The sequence below is a fragment of the Equus quagga genome, unplaced genomic scaffold (genome assembly GCF_021613505.1).
Source record: "Equus quagga isolate Etosha38 unplaced genomic scaffold, UCLA_HA_Equagga_1.0 207154_RagTag, whole genome shotgun sequence".
NCBI classification, from domain to species: domain Eukaryota; kingdom Metazoa; phylum Chordata; class Mammalia; order Perissodactyla; family Equidae; genus Equus; species Equus quagga.
The window spans coordinates 1-23,402 of NW_025798913.1; the positions used below are offsets into that span (position 1 = coordinate 1).

General features: G+C 41.2%; 1 protein-coding gene across 1 annotated transcript; it reads left to right on the top strand.

The window, feature by feature from the left end:
• Positions 1–573: 573 nt before the first annotated feature.
• Positions 574–22,925, top strand: LOC124233604 (adhesion G protein-coupled receptor E4-like; the record flags this gene model as incomplete). The annotated part of the gene is made up of 8 exons (XM_046650746.1): positions 574–613; positions 9,434–9,527; positions 13,865–13,915; positions 15,907–16,029; positions 19,031–19,183; positions 21,440–21,477; positions 22,143–22,278; positions 22,818–22,925. Coding segments are annotated over exons 2-8 (640 nt in total), but the record flags the coding sequence as incomplete, so codon positions are not given.
• Between the last annotated feature and the right edge of the window lie 477 nt (positions 22,926–23,402).

Consider the following 23,402-nt stretch of genomic DNA (forward strand, 5'->3'; position numbering starts at 1 on the left):
GGTATTTGCCATATTTGTGCTGGATCTTACAAAGATTCTACTAATATGAACAAGAAGAAAATTTCAAGACACCACGCTAATGGGCATGCTACCAGTCAAGTAGATGAGTGTTATGTTGGATGACCTTATCTCAAAGACCAGGAATACTGTATATCATTTTCCCAAGGTGGTAAACTGAGAAGTGATACTATGATAGAGAACTGGGTAATACACTGACTGTCTTCCACATTGCAGCCTTCAACTCTCTAGGAAGTTCACCATATTAAAGGAATCTCCTCCAAGTTGGATCCATTTTCTTGGTGTAGATGGAAGTTGGCACCATTCTCCATTATGGGTTTTCCCATTGGACACCATCACCATTTTCAAGTTCATTTTCTGAGTCACTTTAATATGGTCCACCCTGGCAATGTACTATTTCAATTACTTGAATGAAAAGAGAACTAATGGACCCTGCATTATGCAAATTCCCCAACCAACACCACTGACCTTCTCCGCCACCCACAAGACTCCTTGAGGAAGTCCAGCTCAAGATAAGAAGCGACATACTTCCTTTTTTTGTTAGCTCTGAGAAGCTGCCAGCCTGGATGCAAAGCAAGAACTTTTCATCTTGTGGGTAAGTAAGAAGTGGTTTAGTGTTTTTCCATAGAAAATAGAAACTGTTTCACTTGTGATCTTGGGTCTAGAAAAATGTTCTGGCTCTGGAAAAACTTTCAAGGAGCCCTTGTTACAGGTTCTCTTGCTTTATTTCTTGAAAGTTACTGTAGGGGCATCTGTCTCACCTTCATTGCCCACTTCTTCTTGGGCAAGGACTGTGTGTATTGTGTGGTGGTGTGGAACATGCTGAAACGCTCTAGCGTACTCAAAAGAGACGGTGAATTGTGCATGAAAGGCTTAAGGTGAGTTAAAATAAGAAACTTTGAAGAAACAGAGTCTGAAGCAAATGTGATGTATGACCAATTTGTCATTGAAAGTGAAGAAATGAAACAAGATGTAAAAGGATGACTTCATTTACTGAGGTCACAGAGTGAATTAGCGAATGGACAAACTTTTTCACATGCCGCACACCTCACTTCCAAAATAAGCACGTCAGCACAGTTCAACGCCAGGCTCACCGTGAAAGAACTGAGTATTTTATTCATGGTCAAAGTATCTACAGGTCGGTGTTTTTTCAAGCAGCTGCTTATGACCCACTTGTGGGGGGATGGGTCATGGAACCAACTTGGTAGGTAACAACCAGCATTTTAAAAGAAATGAAAAGGACTATAATCATAAAATGTCAGATGCTGCATGTAGTGCATATTGATTTGTGAAACTCGGCTCCCCCCCCACCTTTAGCTCTTGGATGTAAAATGTATTTCTTACAGTGGGTCCTGGCCAAAAATTGCTCCAAATCAGCCCTGCTAGACACATGAAATCACCAGACACGGAAAGACAAATATTGTGTGATCTCGCTTATATGTGGAAGTTAACAGTAATCAAACACGTAGGAGCAGAGAGTAGAATGGTGCTCGCCAGGAGCTGGGGAGAGAGGAAAAATGGGAGGTGGTGGTCACAGATGTTAAAAAACAAAATTCAACTGAGCAAATTTAAAGATCAAATTGGCTTTATTTGATGATTCACGAACCGGGAAGAATCCCGTCTAGCAAATAGAAAGGCGCTCCACAGAGCTAGAGAACAAGAAAGGTCTTAAAAGGCAGAGAGGGGTGAGACAGGGAAGTCATAAATGAAAAAAAAAAAAACGGGGATGATTTTGAGCAAGGTCACCTTCTTTTGGAGGATAAAGGGTGCTTATGAGGAGGATTATCTCACTAGTGTTGACCAGGAAACCCCAGACTGACCAGTTCAGATTACATTCCTGGGGAAGGTTGAAACTGCAATTAGATGCGGTATTGAGTCTCAATTTGGTGATGCGGACTTAGCACAAGTGACTCCATTTTGGGTCTATAGTCTCCTTTTTAACCATTTTCCCGTTTTGATCAGACTCTCAGCTTAACTGAGAGATATGATCAAAATTTAAGGCATTAGTGCCACTCTCAGCTGCTGCTCGCAGCTTTTGGGGAGCTTTGTTTTTTTAAATTTTTCTTTTCAGGAAGATTGGCCCTGAGCTAACATCTGCTGCCAATCCTCCTCTTTTTGCTGAGGAAGACTGGCCCTGAGCTCACATCCGTGCCCATCTTCCTCTACTTTATATGTGGGATGCCTACCACACCATGGCTTGCCAAGCGGTGCCATGTCCACACCCAGAATCCAAACCAGCGAACCCTGGGCCGCCAAAACGGAATGTGTGCACTTAACCGCTGTGCCACTGGGCCGGCCCCTCTATTTACTTCTAACCAGGGAAGTAAAGTTCTTCCAAAGGAAGTGAATCCAGAATCCTGAATGCCTCCTAGTAATTCCCATTTGAATCTGTGGCTCAGGACTGGAAAGTTGGTGACTGTGGAGGCCACTAAAATTTTAAGGGTCTGTAGACCACACAGATGGTTTTAGTCTGGGTATTCTCGCCTGTGTCTCTTTCTTTGCATAGAGCCCGGGTGCAAAGTTCCCTAAGTTTAAGGTTGTTAACCAGAGACGGGGAAACAGACCAGGGGGTCTCTAGCATCGTGACCAGATAAGAGTTTTTTGATGGCCAATGAAGCAGTCTGAAAGGTTTCTCCCCTTAGCAATGGCCTGGGAGATACAGATGACGGTGTTGTCTTTCCAGGCCAATGCCGGAGTAAGTAAAGAAAAAGAAGAAGAAAGGGTTTCATGTTTGGTTAAAGTATGAAGTTCTGGTCTGGCATCTTGGGAGGGAGCAACTCTACCCTGATGCCGGCTACTTCTCTTCCTCGTCAGTTTTGTTAAGAGGCCTTCAGTGTTTGCACAGGACTAGATGTCAGGTGGAGACTTTTGCATCTGTGAGAAGTATACCCAAGGCTCAGGTCCCTGGAGTTTGACTGCCATCTGGGTAGGGAGGGAGGAGTCGATATAGTCCCTTCCAAGGAGATTCAAGAGCAGTCTTTTTGTTGAAGGGTAGGAGAAAATTGGAAATGTTAGGTTGGAGAGTCACAGCCAGATATTTTAGAAAACTAGAAGAATTCAGGATCCAATCCAGCTTATAGGTATATAATGAAACCTCGAAGAGAATTAAAGCATTAGAATCCTCTATAGACAGATGTGCAAACATAATTTTTCTCTCTCTGATTACCCCTGTTTTTTTTTCTATCAAAGATAATCACAGTAAAACGAATTGCTTTGCATTAAACTTGGCCTGATTATTTTCATAAGTGCAGCAAGAATAGTGATTTACCATATAAGCTCTTCTTAAGATTGCTTTGCTGGAACTTTGTAAGCAAGGTATCAGGCCAATTTTTCCAAGGGGTTTTATGGGCTCCATAAAGTCAGCCTGAGTTTCTTAAATCTGTCTGGTCATATCAAAATCTATGTATGTCTCTCTGACATACGGCATTCTAGTCAAAGCCTTGGTAATATAACCAATATTTTCAATTTCCTTCTGTTACAGGGAGAACAGTTTCTTATTGAACTTATGCAAATAACTATCTATATTGCCATAGAATACTCAAGAATTTCTGGATTGTGGAAGGATCAAGTAAGGAGAAAAAGTAAATGTTTCATCTTTATTTACAAGGGTGCACTCTACCAAATTGCTTGTATTCACAGGTAGCTTAAGAGAAAAAGTCTCCTTAAATCTGGAAAAACAAAATACCAAGGAACTAGTAATGTTTCAAAGAAAAAGTCATAAAAGTTATAGCCATCCTCCTCAGTTTAGTCAGTCCCATGTTGTTAATTGTTCTGTTTTAATCCAGTTTTCCACTAGTTCCGGAAATTCTTACCCAGTTCAGTTTTATGATTTTAAAGTTATTAAAAATCTGAACTTGTCAAAAGTCCTTCCACGAATCTCCTTGAAGATGAAATACTTTTGTGGGGACACTTTTGCAAAGCATCAGAGTAAAACAATAACTGTCTGAGGGAAGACATAAAGATGCTCATTGTTAAAGACCTGGTGAGAGTTCACGCTAACGAAATTGACAAGAAAATTTGGTCGTTTCTGTAACGTGAACGTACAACATAAGGACTCGATATGTAACATTAACATGTAACATTAAGATGACTGGAATTATGACTGATAACATTATACCAGGACATACCAGAGTTTAGGAATTTCATATAATTTCTGGAATGCTTCTAACACATATCTACACAAACACACCATAAAGAAGGGCCTAGTATTACTTATTTGACAATACTTCCCATATGATTTAACGTATCAAATAACCCTAATTAATTCAACACCACCCTTTTTATAGGGAGAGAAAGCAAGTCTTTGGAGATGTTCCAGGGAGCCTCTGGCAAATCCCAAAGTTAGTTTGAGGTAAAAAAGACTTCATTTAGAATTTGATTTTTGGGAAGTTTGTCCAAAAAATCAAAAAGGTTTTTAAACGCTTGGTCAAATAGGATTGTAGGACACTGTGTAATAATACCTAGTTATCCATTTAAGCATAGTGACAACTAAAGCCTTCACAGGCAAGTATAGAGTCTACATAGATGTGAAAAAACCTTAACAATTTTAATAGAGAAGATTCAGCAGTAATCAAAGGCCTGATAAAGACAACACAGGAAAGTATTTTGACAGGACACAAATCCTTTGTTTTTTAGGCAGATTACTTAAAAAAATAAAGAAAAAGCTTTCATATCTCTTGTCAGGAGCAGACCAAAAATCTGAGAAAACTTTTTCTTTTTATCAGATGAGAGGAAACTATGTTCCAGTTTTACATAAGTACATTACTGATTGTAAAGCTTAATTTTATAACCCTTACAATAAATTCATTTGACTTTAGCCAACTTTACACAAGGAAAGATTCTCTCTCTTTCTGTCTTCCCAACTTTCTATTTAATTTGTCCTTTATTCTCCTCCTCCTCCTGAACAACCAGCCTCACTTTAGGACAAAGTGAGGCTTTCTTTTCCCTTAAAAAATGCATCTCCATTCATAACTTCTTCTATCAAAAACACATATCCTACTTCCCTTCCCTGTTATTACTTCTAGTCATTTAAATCACATATATTAGAATTTGTAACCTTAAAAACCATACTTTTTAGTGAAAATAAAGAAATAAACAAGTATGAACTGTCTTTGACAGCATTCTGCGGCTTGGTAAATTTACAAATACTTTTTATAATTTGGGGGAATATGTGCTTTCTCATAGTAAATATCTCAGTGTGGCACAAAATATGCTACAAATAGACCCAAATATCTTTAATTCCTTTGTAAAAAAAAAAAAAAGCAAAACATGGATAAACTTATGTGCGGTAATTAATATTTCAGTATTTTATCTTATTTAGAAATGATCTGAATATTCAATGAATTTAACTTAACTCATCATTTAACTTAATTTAGCAAAACTTTAAAGTTTCGTATTTCCAAAAAGATTTGGGGAAACTATTTAAAAAGTTCACATAGAAATTTTTTATCCAGGGGCCGGCTCCGTGGCTGAGTGGTTAAGTTCACGTGCTCTGCGGCGGCCCAGGGTTCAGATCCCAGGCATGGACATGGCACCGCTCATCAGGCCACGTTGAAGTGGCATCCCACATCCCAAAACTAGAAGGACCTGAAACTAAGATATACAACTGTGTACGGGGGGGGGGGAGGTTGGGGAGATAAAGCAGGAAAAAAAAAAAAGATTGGCAACAGTTGTTAGCCCAGGTGCCAATCTTTAATAGAAAAAAAAAAACTTTCTATCCAACTTACATCTGTTTAATTTATCTGTTCCAAACAATGATATTTAGACAACCCACAAAAACTTCATGAGACATTAGGCAAAGTCAGACATCATCCCAAGCTATTTTCTTGCTGAAAAATTTTGTAAGAGAATGATACGAACTCATTTGACCTTTGGTAAGCTTAAGTAGAATAAAAGTATTATATTTAATGCTGATAACTCTAAAGACATGTCAATTTTAATTAAACCAACAAACAAATTAGCTTTAACAGCAAATACTTTCCCAGATCACATGACCTTGAAATTCATTTGAGTTAGTTTTTATTATATTTCTGAGAATTTAATTTCTATAAGTGCTTAATTTTCTTTAAGCCAATTAAATAGAGCTCTTTTACAGATTAATTTTAACAATACTACCCAGAGGTAGAAAAATACCACATATTTGTGGTGCATGTATATGGACAACATAAACGTAGACAGATGTAAACAGAGATCTTGCAGCTTTTGTTTCAGAGTGACTGCCGTGAATCAGGGCCATCTCAAAGGCACAGGGAGAGACTGCGAGTTACAAGCCTTTCAAGAGAAACAGGATAGATTTGGGGTTTGATAAAAAGGAATGGGTGAACTTGGAACTGCTCCTAGAGCTGCATTTCTTTGTACTTCTACAAAGATTTGTAAGATATCACAGCTGCTCTCAATTCCTCAAAGCATTGTGTTGCAACTTAAATGACATCATATGTTGATCTATCCATAAAGGATTTTACAAGGGTTTTGGAGGGTTTTTCTTTCCCTCTGGGCATATGGTTTTGTTTGAACTTAAGGAAGAAGGCTTTAAAAATGCTTCTATCAGGCTCTGCAATTTGGCCGATTTCTGACCACAGAGCTACTTTGTGGCTACTTTTTGGCTGAGACAAACAGTAAATATTTCTGGCCGTATTGAGCAACCCCTTGGACTCAAGAGGCATCATCACAGAGGGTGCAAAAGATATTTTATTTTCCTCTTCCTTCTGGGTGCTACAGATACCTGGGAGAGCTGATTCCAGGAAGAATTCTCACCCTCAGCTAGCTTCTGCAAGTTTTCCAGGATCCCATATGTAGCTCTGATATTTCCCAGAATTTGGCAAGGAATTTTGTTAATTTTAAATTTAAGTTTTCCTTGACTGTTTAAGAGTATAACATAGCAGTTTAACAGAAAATCCCTCAGAGTCCCATCATATGGGAGGGGACCATATGGGGGCCCTCCTTCGAGGGTAGATATAGGGGTGTCTGTAAAGTCACTTGGTGTATTTTTGTTTACAAAAGTCTTTTGTTACAAAACTTTTGTTTGTAAAGACAATTTGGACAGACGATTGCTAGAATGAGTAGTCAACTAAAGGAAGTTAGAAGGAAGCCGTAGGAGTTATGTTAGTTTTGCTGTTTTTTTCTTTTTTTGGGGGGGGGTACCACTTATATCTTTAATTTTTTAATTAGCCTTTTGCAACAAGTCTTTCAATGAAGCTATTTTGGAATTTTGAAGTCTTTTGGAAGCCCCTGCCTACCAGTTAAAACCGGAGTTGCATTTTGTTTAAGTTGGGAGCCCTTGCTTTTAAAAGCACTTCTTAAATGATTGCACCTAATTGGAATTTCCTCATAATGGCCATTGCAATTCTAGGTTGTAATTCCCTAGAGGGTTGACAGCATTTGGTAGGACTCTAGCCAAAAATGGAGTTTAATCCACATATTCCATCCAGCCATGTTTAGCTGCAAATGGGTGTATTAACCAAAATGAGCAGCTTTACAAGGGAAAAGTGAAATTTTAAAGAAAAAGAGTCTTTATTTTAAAAAAAGCAGTTTGCAAACCAGGAAGGCGCCCCATTGGTCTTTGGGTGGCTGGTTTTTAAAAGTAAACAGTGCAAGGTTTGCACCATATGATTTCACGTATATGTGGAATATAAACAAACTTACAGTCAAAGAGAATAAATTAGTGGTTACTGGGGGAAGGGGGGTGGATGGTGGGCACAAGGGGTGAAGGGGCATACTTATACGGTGTATGAAAAACAATAATGTACAACTGAAATCTCACTATGTTATAAGCTATTATGACCACAATAAAAAAAAAATTAATGAGAAAAACTGCAGGGTTTGCAAGGCTAGGGCTGAGTCCAGCTCTGATTGGTTGCCCTTCTCAGCTACGGTGTATCTTGTGTCCTGGGCTTGTAAATGTCCTAACTGCAGGGAAAGACTGCTGCATCGTTCTCCAGCCATCTGGGGAAAGTCAAGGTTAAAAATGTAATTTTTATTGCTGCCCACATTTCAGCCTTGAGGCGGGCATGGTAACCATCATGTCGACTCTGGCCTCGTTCTTTTTCTTTTATCCAGTGCAACCCACACTTCCCTTTGACCATATGTTGGGGCCCCCAACCTGATGGTTAGCAAGCCAAACTCTCAGGACACAGTAAGATTTTACCATTTTTGTAGATATTTGTAGCTTCTGGGACCATAGTTCTTAGACCTAAAATAAGCAGGTGTGTTGGAAGGCGGTGTGCTCAACTCTGGAATTTAAGGATGCCGTCCTTATTACTTCTTTCTTTATTTTAGCTAAGACTTTGAGTCTCTTGGAGTCATAGTAATACCTAAGAGGGATGTGTCACCGGGTTGAGGATTGCGTGATGTTTTACAGTTTACCTAATTGCGTGCAAATTTACCCCACAGACCCTTCATCCGGCTTTAAAGATGACCAACATCTAGCCAATCTTGTTTCATCTTTACTCTCACTTTCTGCCCCAAGTCACCCCCTCCCCAATAATCTTGACATAAATTTGACTCATCACATTATTTCACCTGCAAAAATTTTAGTATGTATTTCCAAAATATCAGGACTCTTTTAAACACAGCCATTTTCTCATAACTATAGCTTCCTGTGGAACAGCTGTCTGAGTTGACGTGGGAGGACACTAGCAGTGAACGATCATATCTATGAAAAACGAACAATCTTTTTTTAATGGCATCACATCTCTAGCCTTACAACCTTTAACAAATTATTGGTTTGATTTGAGATCCAGTAAAACACTGCGATTGGGTGATATGTTTCTAAGCCTCTTAATCTAGGTCCTCTATGTGTTTTTTACCCCTTAAATTTTTTTCTTTTTGGATGAAGAAACTGGGTAGCTTGTCCTTTAGAGTTTTCCACATTCTGGATTTTGCTGATCACAATAGAACAGGACTTTCGATTCCAGTGGGATATTCCACTGGATGCATTTTTGTTTCCTGTTTCCTGGGTGGTAAGCTTGCTTCCTATAAGCAGCTCTGCTGTGATCTTCCTTGCAAGATCCTTTCCTTCAGATAATTTCCCAGAAGTGGAATTGTTGGATCAAAAGGGCAGAAATGAAAGGTTTTTTTTTTTTTTTTTTTTTTGAGGAAGATTAGCCCTGAGCTAACATCTGCTGCCAATCCTCCTCTTTTTGCTGAGGAAGACTGGTCCTGAGCTAGCATCTGTGCCCATCTTCCTCTACTTTATATGTGGGACACCTGCCACAGCATAGGTCGGTAAGCGATGTGTAGGTCTGCACCCAGGATCTGCACCAGCAAACCCCGGGCCGCCAAAGTGGAACGTGTGAACCTAACCGCTGTGCTACCACGCCGGCTCTAGAAATGAAAGGGTTTTGATAAACATGAGACATCTGACTTCTAAACTCTGTGACCAACACAAATTGATTTTCATGGGGCTTATTCATTCCAGGAACCCTTGCCACATCTTGCTTGAGAGCGTTTCTCAGATTGTATTTCCTGGAATCTCAGTGCTATGGGAAGCAAGTGCCTGCCGCTGCTCTCAGGTGAGTGGAACAGAGAATGCCCCTCTCTTCTCCTCTTGATCCTGGCATCCTAGCTGTGGTCGCTCTTCCAAATTTGACACTTTCTTCAGAAATTACTGTGTGTGCCCGTCCTATTAGAAACCCTCATAATTAGTATCTTGGTTGCTCTCCCCCAAAGCAGAACTGAGACAAAGACTTGGAAGTAAGTAGTTTATTTGGGAGGGGATCCCAGGAAGAAGGGAGGGAGGAGGGGAGTCAGAGAGGGAAGGGAGAAGTGAATGAAGGGTGCATTAATGAGGGGTTACCGCTGTGGGTAACTGGCACTCAGTCCCGCTGAGGACCCTCCAAGAGGCAGTGCCTGATGTGCCTTAGATGGACAATGAATCTGGGCTATGTATTCCTCCGGTCCTCATCCCTCACTACTTGACAGCCACTCCTAGTGTAACCCCCAAACATTTCTGGTCTGCCCCTCATGGGCTGCAGAAAAATGTCCCCTTACAGAGGGATGCAGTAAGTTATCTGCATGCACAGGATCCCCCTTGGGGTAGGCTAAGGGACACTTCAATCATCTGCTACACTGAGCAACCATCAAGAGGATTCATGCTTGGAATATTACAGCTCATTATGTTACAATGCTCTGGATCTATCTACCCTTCTGCTCTGGGCTTTAGGGTCTTTGCAGTAGTTTAAAAAGTACCCTAGGAGGAGTCATATCCTGTTTAAGACTGGGTTTGTAAGGAGATCTTATAAGCAAGCATGTGATATCCAATACCCTGTGTCAGAGCTGCACAAACTTTTTCCTGGAAAGGGCCAGATAATTACTATTCTCAGCTCTGTGAGCCATTTGGTCTCTGCCCTAACTTCCCAACTCTACGTTGCAGTGCAAAAGCAGCCACAGACCTTCCATGAACCAATGGACATCCCGTGTTCCAATAAAACTCGATTTACAGACACAGAAATTTGAAGTTCATATCATTTACACGTGCTGTGAAATATCCTTTTTCTTTTGACTTTTTTAATCACTTGAAAAATGTAAAAACCATTCTTAGCTCGTGGGTCACACAAGGACAGGCTGTGGTTCTGGCTTTGACAATTTGTTGACACTTGAGCATTTTTTGACTTGCAAAAATGGCCATGTTATGTGCTTCCGGGTAATAGTATGGATCCTTAAGTACAATGCTTTTGTCAGCATCCATGAAGTGGAACATCATAAATATTGAGGAGGAGGTAGGAAGAGCAGATGTTGACCTTATCATGTCTAGGGCACTTGTTCTGTGATGATCCAAACGGGCCATAGGCAAATTCCTGCTCCTCTCCCTTCCGTATGATACAAATCCAAATTACCTACATTATAATCATCATACTTAAACTATTTGGAGGCTGATGTTAGCTGTGAAAGCAGATGCCTCAGATTTTAGCAAAGGGTTCCAACACAACCTACTTGCCATGAAAGGGATGAAGGAAAATCCATTTTTCAAGTGTCTAGGCTATCCCAGCCTATCTTACCCTGAGGCAGGGATCTGAGGAAATATGTGGAAAGATTTTCTGCGTTTCTGAGTTCATCCCCAACTTTAATTAAAGACTCTGTCTAATAATGTGGCAGACTTTTTTTTTTCAATCATCCTTAAAATATCTTTATCCATTCCAAATTTGCCACAGTACTTGGGCTCCCAGGATTCTTGTGGTCTGTGCTATTCAGATCTCCTCTTACTCCAGATAGAGCATTAGTTCTTAAGGGGTTAGACCTGTGTTGTCCAGCACCACAGACGCAAGTCACCCATGGCTACTGAGCACTAGAAATGAGACCAGTCCGAATGGAGATCTGCCACAGTGCAAAATGCATACTGGATTTCAGAGACTTCATGCACACAGAAAAGAATGTAAAATGCTTTTGTTACTGAACCAGATTTGTTTTTCTTGCTGCACAATTATGCCAATCAGCGAGATGATGAGTTTGCAGCAGAGAAAGGGTTTAATTCACAAGGCAGCCAATCAAGGGGAGAGAACCAGTCTCAAATCTGCCTCCCCAAAAGTGGGGATTAGGGGTATTTATGGGATAAAAGGGCACGGTGGTCTGAAGTGTGGGAATAGATGATTGGAGATAAGGAAAAGTGAGATGGTTGATGATCTGTGCAAGTGGAGTCAAGCTTCATGGCTCTTCATAGGACGCACGTTCACAAAATGGTGGTGTTGCCATGATCTGAGGGTGAGGTTTTCAGCTCCTCAGCGTCAAAGGGTCACCTCAGTCATCTTTGCAGGCCCAGTTGATGAGTCGGGGGTCTTAACCAGCCTGAATTGGACAAGGATTCAACTCTCCTGAAAAACTTAAGCACCCATTATCATGGCGACCCAAGTATCAGAGATATTATCTATAGAGTAGGTTTTAGTAATGCATTATCTAAGCACTTTTGCAAACGGAGTACAGTTTTAACTATACTTTTAACAACTGAGTGTAGTTAAAGCAAGCTGGCACCTGGTTTTGTTACTACCCAAGGGAGCAGTCATTTGCTCACTGAAAGACATGCCAGGAGTCAAGAGGCAAGGCGGTAGGAGAGAAAGAATTTTATTACAGCTTGTGAGCAAGAGGAAAGATGGCTGACTAATGTCCAAAAGAACCATCTTACGGAACAAAGGCCAGTTACGTAGGGGCCTGGTCTCCAGGTGGGGGACGCAGATGGTCTTAGTTCCTGATAATCTTTTGTTTTACTGAAGGTGCATCAGAGACTGGAGCAATGCCCTATGCCCAGATCTTTCGGTTGTCATTGATGATGGCTATCAGCATAGACTCTCTGCCTGGGGTTAAGAATATTTCTAAGGAACTCAAAAGAACAAAGTTATCAACTATCACAGCTGAGAGGGGCCATAAAATCTACAGAGCGTGTATATCATCTGGAGGGTGCATAGCCAGATGAGTTAGTTAATCAGAGGTCATTCAAAGGCACAACATGTTTTCTTTTCTACAATATGTCTTCCCTCATGTCAACCTTGTGTTAAGCTGGTATCAGTTTCACTTTATGAATAACTTGTTTTATATTGATTGCATGTTGAAATGATAACATCTTTGCAATATTGGGCTAAGCAAATTATATTGAGGAAGTTAACTTTACCTGTTTCTCTTTGCCTTTAAAAAATGTGGCTAGTAGAAAGATTTAAAAGGACCTATGCAGCTCACATTATATTTCTATTGGACAGTGTGGGGTTAGAGGTCTGGACGAGTAGAAACAGACTGTTGAAATAGAAGGGAGGCTGCAAACTTGGCCTTTTGGTGTTAGACTTGGAGAAAAAGCTTTATGAGATTCTTGATTTTCAGGAATTGGGACATACAGCTTATGATATTGTGATTTATAATAAGAAATACATATTTGGCCTTCGTCCTTGTTTCTGGCACAGAGCTCCTAAAAACCTTGGCATCTCCTGAGATGAGAGCCATAAAGTTGTCTTTTGTTATCTTAATGAGGTGACTTTTGGAAAGCCCTGAGGCCACCTAAGGATGGCAGCTGGTTGCCAGTCAAGCCAATCCTGTGATTAGAGGGTTGGAACTTTCAGTCTCATCCCCTTACCTCCAGGGAGGGGAGAGGGGGCTGGAGTTCAATCACCAATGGCCAATGATTTAATCAATCATATCTATGTAATAAAGCCTTGGTAAAAACCCAAAAGGACAGGGTTCTGAGAGCTTCTGTGTTGGTGAACATGTGGACATTTGAGCAGAGTGGTGCTCCTGGAGAGGGCATGGGAGCTCCTCACGCTTTCCTCATATCTTGCTCTATACATCTCTTCCATCTGGCTGTTTCTGAGTTATATCCTTGTTATAATAAGCTGATGATCTAGTAAGTAAACTGTTTCTCTGAATTCTGTGAGTGGCTCTAGCAAATTAATCAAGCCCAAGGAGGGGGTCATTGGAACCTCCAATCTATAGCTGGTCAGTCAGAAACCCAGGTGACAACCTGGACTTGCGATTGGGATTGGAAGTGGGAGTGGGGCAAGTCTTGTGGGACTGAGCCCTTAACCTGTGTAATCTGATGCTATCTCTAGGTAGATAGTGTCAGAATTGAGCTGAATTGTAGGGCATCCAGCTGGTGTCCAAGAATTGCTTGTTGGTGTGGGCACACTCATACACACATTAGAATTGGGTGCAGAACCTCTTACAGCTGCAATAGGATGTACTTCTCATGCCCCAGTGGTATAGGATGCCCTCCTATGACCCTCATGTTTATAGCCTGCCTGGAAGAATCTACAGTGAAGCCAGCACACATGTGATTGGGTCGTGGGAGACAAAGCCCCTAACTCACCCAGGCTTCAGCCAAGCAGAGCCCCAGGGCATCCTCCATCCGAACTGTCTTTTTATCTTTCTGTTCCAGCTCTCGGTGTCCTGCTGGCTCTGTCAGGAGCAGATGCAAAGAATTCTGGAGGTGAGTCTACTCATTGCCAAAAACCTGGGTAAGGAAATTGGGATCTGGAAGCTGCCTCCAGTGGAGGGAAGGAGCCCTTTTCAAGGGAGAGAACACTACATCTCTGCTGCCTTGTTTCTACACCTTGAAGCTCTCAGGGACTGTTCCTCCTTTTCTACCATGATCCCGTTTACTTAGCTCTTGCATTGCACCAGGCTCAGTGCTAAACAAATTGCACGTACAATCTCGTTCAACCCTCATGACATTCTTGCAAAGAAGGTCCTGACATTATTCCCACTTGACCAATGTCCCTCTAGAGAAGCAGTTGGCTAAAGGTCACAAGACTGGTGGATGGTGGACTCCACCCTTTCTTTTCCAAGAGCTTCTGTCCCAAGTCATGCTGGAGGTAGTTTTGCCTCTACCCCATGTCTTGGGTTGGGCTCTCCCAGAAGCAGCCCCCGAGGTAAGGACTTGAGAGCAAGTCATTTACCTGGGAGATGATTCCAGGCAGCACCAAGTGGGAGTGGGACGTCAGATGGGGAGGTGAGAGGCCAATATAGGGTCCCTTATCAAGCAAGTTACATGTGAGTAACTGGAGTTTGATCCCTTGGAGACTGTTGGATATCATAAGAAGCATGCACCTCAGAGTTCTTCCCCCCAATGGGTAAGCTATTTTTCTATTATTTATTTATTTTTTTAATTGTGGTAAAATATACATATCATAAAATTTACCATTTTAACCATTTTTAAGTGTTGCAGTCAGTGGCATGAAGTACATTCACACTGTTGTGCAACCATCGTCACTGTCCATCCACAGAACACTTTTCCTCTTGCAAAACTGAAACCGTGAGGGCCAGCCTGGTGGCAAAGTGGTTAAGTTCATATGCTTCACTTCGGCTGTCCAGGGTTTGCTGGTTTGGATCCTGGGCGTGGACCTACACACCGCTCATCAAGCCATGCTGTGGCAGCATCCCACATTCAAAGTAGAGGAAGATTGGCAACAGACATTAGCTCAGGGCCAATCTTCCTCACCAAAACACCAGAAAAAAACCCCTGAAACTGTGTATCCATTAAACAATAGTTCCTCATTCCCTCTCCCACCAACCTCTGAAACCTACCATTCTACTTTCTGCCTCTATGAATCTGACTACTCTAAGTGCCTCATGTAAGTGGAATCACGCTGTAGTTGTCCTTTTGCAGCATATTTATTTATCATAATGTCCTTAAGGTTCATCCATGTTGTAGCATGTGTCAGAATTTCCTTCTTTTTTTAAAGCTAAATAATATTCCAGTGTATGGATGGACCACATTTTGTTTATCCATTCATCCACCAATGGGCACTTAGGTTGCTTCTACTTTTCGGCTATTGTGAATAGTGCTGCTATGAACATGGCTGCACAGCTATCTCTTCAAGATCCTGCTTTCAGTTTTTTGGGATATATACCAGGAGTGGAATTGCCGGATCATGTGTTAATTATAATTAAAATTTTTTTTTAGGAATTGCTATACTGTTTTACAAAACAGCTGCACCATTTTATATTCCTAGCAGCAGTGGACTAGAGTTACAATTTCTCAATAGCCTACCAACACTTGTTACTTTCTGTCTAATTTTTGTAATAAAGAATCTGGGTTTTTTAATACACTGACTCTCGACAGTCAGTGACTGAGGAAGGTGCTCGTGGGGGCGAGAAGACATTGCTAACCTGCCAAGTGGTAAACAAAGAGGCCTCTGGTGGACAGAGAAATCCCTCAGTAAAGAAACTCAGGTGCTGACAGTTGGAAGTTTTACTGTCAGGCAAAAGTGGTTTTAGAGACAGAGGTGGGATATGGGTGAAGCGCTGTGAGCATCTGTGTTCAGCAGTGAGATGAGTGCCAAGGGATGTCAACAGAGCTATTCCCAAGGAGACATTCTTCCAGCCACAACATCTGATGTATCATAGGTGCTCAATGAATATTTCTTGAATGAATGAATGAATGAACAAGTGAATGAGTGGATCCTGTGCTCCCTGTAGCTTTCTGTCCTCCATGCCCTGAAAATGCCAGCTGCTACAATAGCACCCACTGTGCTTGTAAAGATGGATTTCATTCCACGGCTGGGAGGAGATACGTCACCAAGTCCTCTGAGAAATGTGAAGGTAAGGAAGCAATCCACACTCACCTTGGGGTTTGGAAGGGGTCAGGGGCATCTTTGTAAGCCCCAAACACTGTGTTACATGGGGGTGCTAGTGCTGCAAAGATGCAGTGATATTACAAGGTGAAAAATGGCAGGGCTGGCTCAGTGTCCTTAGAGAAGTCTAGCTCTTATCTCCTTTCCGCTCTCATGCTAATGCTGGCTTGATGTTCCCTGATACTGGTTTGGTTTTTTCCTTAGAGGAAGGTAGACTTCCCAGGATCCTGGCCTCTTGAAGTCTCAGACACTGCTGTTTTTTGTTTGTTTATTTGTCTGAGAATTCCACAAGGGCAAGGGTCGTATCTGACTTTACCGCTGTACGCCTAGGACAGAGAATAACGCCACATAGCAGGTGCCCAGTAAAAAGGTGTTCACCAAGAGAACAAATGAACAAATGAATATCTTGGCACTCAATATCTTCCATGTTCTGGCTACAATTTAGTTTTCCAGTTTCACTTTTTGTTACTCCCATCTGCTCCAGCCAAAACTGCTTCTCATTTCCACAAATTCTAAAGGTCAGTTTGAAAATCTAAGGGAACTGTCACTCCCGAGTATCGGATCGGTGGAACTCGATGTCTGATTGATGGAGTTGCCATGTAAATTCAGAAGGTGAAGCAGAAAATAGTAGACTATTTAGGATTTAGTTTATTTCATTTTATTGTGGAAAATTATACATAACATACAGTTTACCCTGTAACCATTTTTAGATATGTCTTTCAGTAGCGTTAAATACATTGACATTGTTGTGCAACCATCATCACCATCCTTCCACGGAACTTTCTCACCTTCCCAAACTGAAACTCTGTCCCTTTAAACACTAACTCCTCGTTCTGCCTCCCCCCAGCTCCTGGCACCTACTATTCTACTTTCTATCTTTATGAATTTGACTACTCTGGGGAGTCATATAAGCGGAATTGCACACTATTGTATTTGTTTATTTGTTTAAATTATTTCCGTTTTTCAGTTGAATAAAATATACATAACAAAAGTTACCATTTTATCCTTTTTTAAGTTTCCAGCTCAGTGGCATCAAAGTGCATTTATATTGTTGTTCAACCATCTCCACTCTCAATTCGATTGAACATTTTATGTTGGAGGATCATAATTTGCGTTATACTTCTTCGTGAATTATCTGTTCATGTCTTTTCCCTGTTTTTCTATTGAGCTTTTGTTTCTTTGTCTCTCAATTTTTGGGTGCTTTACATATTAGAGGTGTTAGTCCTTTGTCTGTTGTATACATTGCAAATATTTTCTCCCTGTTTGTCAGTTGATTTTGGACTTTGCTTACATATTTTTTAGCCATGCAGTTAAATAAAAAATATTTTTTACGTAGGTAAGTTTATCAAGGATCTTAAGTCATCATTAAAATGCCTTCCCCTACACTGAGGCTAAAGAAGAATTTACCTATGTTTAATTCTAGTGATTGTATGGTTCTATTTTTATGTTATCTTTGATCCATGTAGAGTTTATTTTTGAGAATGGTGTGAGGTACAGGTCTCATTATGTTTTATTAAAAAATACATCCTGACCAGGATAACGGGCACTATAAGAAGGGAAATATGTGCAAAGGTGTAATGTGCATTTGTCATACGCTTGAGAATATTCAGTTCTACTGCAGAAGAGTTGAAAAACAAATGGAATTTATGAAACTCATACAATGTGTAGATAAGCGGTTAGTAGGCAAGGCTTGTGTGTGTTAAATGTAGATAGAAAGGAATGGAAAGACCAATGGTAACATTCATGAAGCAGTAAATATACACAAGACACGTAGTTACACAACATTCATGACAAATTAAGTATCTAAGAGGGAGTTAACCCCCAGATATATGATATATACCAGCTACACACCAGCACTTCATCTTTGTGGAGTCTTAATTCAGTCGCTCCTCGGTGATAGCTGTTCTGGCTTGTATATCCTCTGCCCAAAACACATCAACCCACAACCTAAACAAAACCCATTGACTGCTGAGAAGACTAGTAGTAAGTTACAGCCACTGGCCAAGTGTACTTGACCTGAGTCCTTCCAACAGCGAAAATAATTCTGTCATCAGCTCAGAACACCTTCTGTCCATGGGTCCCTTTGCTTGAACCTCAACTGTGGTCCATCAGCGGCCAAGGCTGATGTGGCAGAAAGCAGCAGGACATAGGAACATTGCCTAACCCAAGATTTAAGTAGTGTGGCCCTTTATCTCACTTGCACCCTTTCCCAATAGTATAGTTATGCGCCATATGATGACATTTATGATGTTTTGGTTGACGATAGACTGCATATACAATGGCGGTCTTATAAGATTAGTACCATATAGCCTAAGTGGGAGGTAGGCTATGCCATCTAGGTTTGTGTAAGTTTATCCTGCGATGTTTGCACAATGATAAAATCACCTAAGGACACATTTCTCAAACTGTATCCCTGTCGTTAAGCGACACCTCACTGTATTCACTTATCCTATCTGTTGTCCCTTGCTACTGTGTGTTTTAAATTGATTTAATAAACTGTGTGATTCAAGCATTTAAAAAACTCCATCCATACTCCAGCGGTTTGACATACCACCATTATCATCACCTAAAGCTCTGTACATGCTTGGGTCTATTTCTGGCCTTTTAGTCTATCCCATTAGTCTATCTATTCATGCACCAGCATCTTATTGTCTTACTGAGGCTTTATAGTATGTTTTAATATCTGGTAAGGCTAGTTCCCACCACGTAGTTTTTCTGGATATTCTTGTGTAATAGTATGAACTTGTCTCACTCCATAAAATATGTGTAGCTATTTTTACTGGCGTTGTATTGGATTTATAAGTTATCTTAAGGAGAGCCATCATCTTTATAATGTTGAGTCATCTTATCCAAGAATAGGAGAGGTTTGGGGTATATTCATGAACAGTGTTGGGTAGTAGAGATTTCACAGTCAAGGGGAATGGTTTAGTTCTATGAGACGAACAACAATGTTTTCTCTTGATTCACAGATATTGATGAGTGTAATACTGGGCTGGCAAAGTGCAAGAAGAGATCATATTGCAGAAATACAATTGGAAGTTACTACTGCAGCTGTGTCCCGAATTATCCTCTCTTCAACTGGGTGGCCAAGTTCATTAAAGTGAATCATCCAGACTGCTATGGTAAGAACCTCCAAATACTCTTTCCACCATGAAAAAGGAGGTGGAAGGAACGCCTTTTAGGGTTCCACCAATTTCAGACCAGGGTGAGAGAGGAGAGATGTGCCCTGGCCCTTGCCTTCTACCCATTGTTGTCCTCGGCAATCTTCTCCCGGGAGATCTCATTCAAGCCCCTGACATCGATAACCATGTCTATGTAGACATCTTACAAATTCATGTCTCCCGAATGGATCTCTTTCCTGGCCTTCCAAAATGACATCTCTAATTTGCTACTGGACTTCTCCACTTGTTTCTCTCTCACTCTCTTTAAATTCACTTTCTATACGTCTCTACCTGTCTATGTATTAAAGCCCATGAGTTCATAGCGACACCTCCAATTCTAGTCCAACACCAGGGCTTGATCTACACTTCCCTCTTTTCTTATTTGTAAATTCTTTCTCCAACACTGAGAAACCAGGTTCTCACGATCCAACATGTAGGATTTACTTATTTTCTCGTTCCTAGTATAATTCCAGGTTTTGAGTTAGACAGATTAGATTTAATTTCTGGCTTTATCACTTACCAGCTGACTTTTGGGTGATGCCTTAACTTCTATATTCCTCGTCCATAAGTGGGAATGATAATAGTATCTACTGTATTAGTTGTGTGTTGCTGAGTAACAAATAACTTCAATGTTAGTGGCTTAAAACAACACATGTTTATTGTCTCATGGTCTGTGTAGGGCAGGAATTGAGGCTTGGCTTACCTGGGTCCCCCGCTTCAGGGTTTCTCACAACTGTAATGAAAGTGTTGGCCAGAGCTGCAGTCTCATCTGAAGACTCACCCGCGGGCAGATCTTCTTCCAGGCTCACTCACAGGGCTGCTGGCAGGATTCAGGTCTCTGGATGTTGTTGGCCTGAGGCCTCAGTTCCTCTCTGGTGGTTGATGAGAGGCCACCCCCAGTTCTTAGCATGTCAGCCTCTCTAGCTTGGTTATTACAACAAGCATATGAGAATAGCCATAAAAAGAGAGCAAAACAGAAGTCATAGTCTTCTCTGAGCTCTCAGAAGTGACAAGTCAACGGGCAGTGAATAAAGGGATGTGAGGCAGGGATCATTGAGAGCCATTTCAGAAACCTGCTTACCTAAAATACTGGGTAGGGTAGCGTGCCATCAATTTCATGTCCACTCGTGAAACCTGTGAATGTCATCGTATTTGGAAATATAGTCTCTGCAGATATAATCAAATCAAGATGAGATCATATAGATTACGATGGGCCCGAAATCTAAGAAGACTGGTGTCCTTATAAGAAGAGGGAGATTTGGACGTGGAGACACACACATGGAGGGACATGTGCAAACAGAAGCAGAGACTGGGGTTCTGCTGCCATACGCCAAGGAGCATCAAAGATCGCCGGCAGCAACCAGAAGCTAGAAGAAGCAAAGAAAGATCTTCCCTAAAGCCTTCAGAGAGACTGCAGTCTTACCCACACCTTGATTTTGGAGTTTTAGCCTCCAGAACCAGGAGAGAATAAATTTCTGTTGTTTTAAGCAGCCCAGTTTATTGTACTTCGTTACATCAGCCCTAGGGAATGAATACACCTCACCTGTGACTACTAAGGCATGTAACGTGTTTAGCGTAGTGCTAGGCACCTAGGAAGACTCAATAAATTTTAGCTGTCATGTTACTTAACTCTGTTCTAGAACCTTCTATGTTCTTTTAAATGAGATAGTATATATGAAGGTACTTTATATATCATGTTGTGTAGACAACTGTGGGTATTAGTACTGCTTCTAAATTATTAACTTGGTTAACATCCATTCCTTCAGGACGACTTCTCTGCACCCCATGATGTGCTGGACCCATCTTCTTTATACTCTCAAGCCATCTCATCTTATTTATTATGAATATATTGGACCATTGCAATCACTTAACTATTTAATTATCGTTATTTGCTTAGTGACTTCTGCCAGACTGAAAATCCCACAAGGGGCTGCCCGTCAGCTCTTTACCGACCTGTATCCGTAAGGTTTAGCATCATGCTTGGCTTTCAGTAGGTGTTCAATAAATACTATTGACTGAATTATTGAACTGGAGGCTCCATCCTGATTCCATTTTCCAATTCTACTGTGGAAGAGATTTGGGACTTCTGAGAGGAGTATTAGGATAGGTTGTGGAAGCATCAGGGAAAGACCCAACTTGAGGATGATTAGAAAAAGGGATGGGAACCAGGACGTGTTAACTCTCATACTCCATTCAATGGCTTCTTTTCTCTCCCAGAGGATGCTCATAATGAGAAACCGTCGGTGGACACTTGGGTGAGTAAAGTGAAGCCTAGGTTTCGGGAACAGCCGATCAGTCTTACCATGTCATTCTCCTGCTCAAATACTACCATAGCTCCCTATGACTTTTAGGATATAGAAGTTCTCACTCAGGAGTGATTTTGTCCTCTGTCCCAGGGGACATCTGGCAATGTCTGGGGACATTTTTGGTTTTCCCACCCAGGATGCTACTGGCACCTACTGGGTAGAGACCAGGGGTGCTACTAAACATCCTACAATGCCCAGGACAGCTTCCCACAACCTTTATCTGGTCTTGAGTATCAACAGAGACCTAGAAGCCCTGGGAAAGGGTTTAAATGTCTCAGCTGTCATTCAGAGACTTGCATAAGCATCCAGAGCCTGATTCCACCCGTATCACCCCTTCCCATTCCCTCTCTTCCTCCATAAGGCACTCGCCATAGGTTTCAGATCTCTCATCCTTTAAACCTTCATGTTCTCATAAATACGGTGACGATAACACACGCCCTTCATAGGCCTGTGTGTAATAAGTGAGAAAACACATATCAGGTTGATAGCACAGAGTCTAGTAACAACTTCATAAATATTATTGCCTTCTGGGCTTACCCAACCACACTTATGTATATTCCTGCTTTCTTAAGTTTCAGTAGGAGTCTACCTAATTGGATTTATTTCTTTGAAAGGAAAGTCTGAGGAAAAATGAGAGCAAAGATCACATTGCAAAACAGGCCACCCAAATCCTTCAAAACGTGGAATTGGCCATATGGAACGCAAGTTTTGCTTCTCCAGGAAAGCATGAAAATTCTGAATTTGATATAGGTAAGAAACATTGAGCATTTTCCTTATGACCAAAAAATTTTATGAGGATGGTCTTTCATCAGACCTTGTGTTTATATGTTTATATGGCATGGAGAGAGTTCACTCATGGGACTCTTCCCAAATACAGCAGATCTGTTCCCAGGTGACTGTTTCCTTGGAAAACTTCTAAATGCTTAGCTTCTCTTACTTAAAAAATTAAGTTCCCCTCCGCATCAGACACTCCAGTACATGTTATGTAACATTTTCTGCCCTGTAAATGTTCTCTGTAAAGGGTAGGCTTGCCCACTCTAGTTCCAGCTCTGGGAAGCTTGGCCACCTCCTCTCTTCCCCTGGGTTGTGTGGTCAGTGTGTGTTGCTTAGGTCATTTTGACCATTTCATCCCCACCAGCCAGAAATGTGGAGGGAGCGGTGTGCCATCTGGCTACCTGGCATGCAGAGAATTAAATCACCAGTAAAAGGTCTTTCAGAGAAGGGAGTTCTACAAGTTTTTTAGCCATGAGAAGTGAACAAAGCAGGACTCACTTTCTTAATGTTTCCAGTCTATGAAACCAAGAAGTGCAGTGAGACAAGTGAGAAGACTCTTCTGGAAGCTGGAAACAACACAATGGATATTGACTGCACTGCTGCTTTCAAAGGAGCCAGAAGAGGTACTGTAACTAAGATAGATTCTCTTAACTGCAAATTCTAGGCTCTGTCATTTTGTTTCTAGGTGACCATCCAAGAGGTGGAGACTTACAAAATTTTCAAAGCGGGGGGTTTCTACTTCGTGAAATTAAAAGATCTGCCTTGACCACAACCAGGCAATTTTGGGGGCACACTTTGTGACACACACTGAGGTTCAAACAGGGATCTCTTGACATGCTTCCTTAAAAGGGACAGGCAGGTGCATACCCTGTTTCCATGTGATGGTCTGAAAAGGTAACACTCAGTAGTGGCAGATGAATGTTGTCTCAAACACTCTTCCCCTTGAGTAGCATTTTATGATCGTACTATTTAAAATAGTCACTCAGTCTTCTTCTATCCCACAGGTTGGCAAACTTTTTCTGTGAAAGGACCAGATAGTAAATATTTTTGACTTTTGGGGCCAGATGATCTTAACTCTGATATTGTAGTGGGAAAGCAGC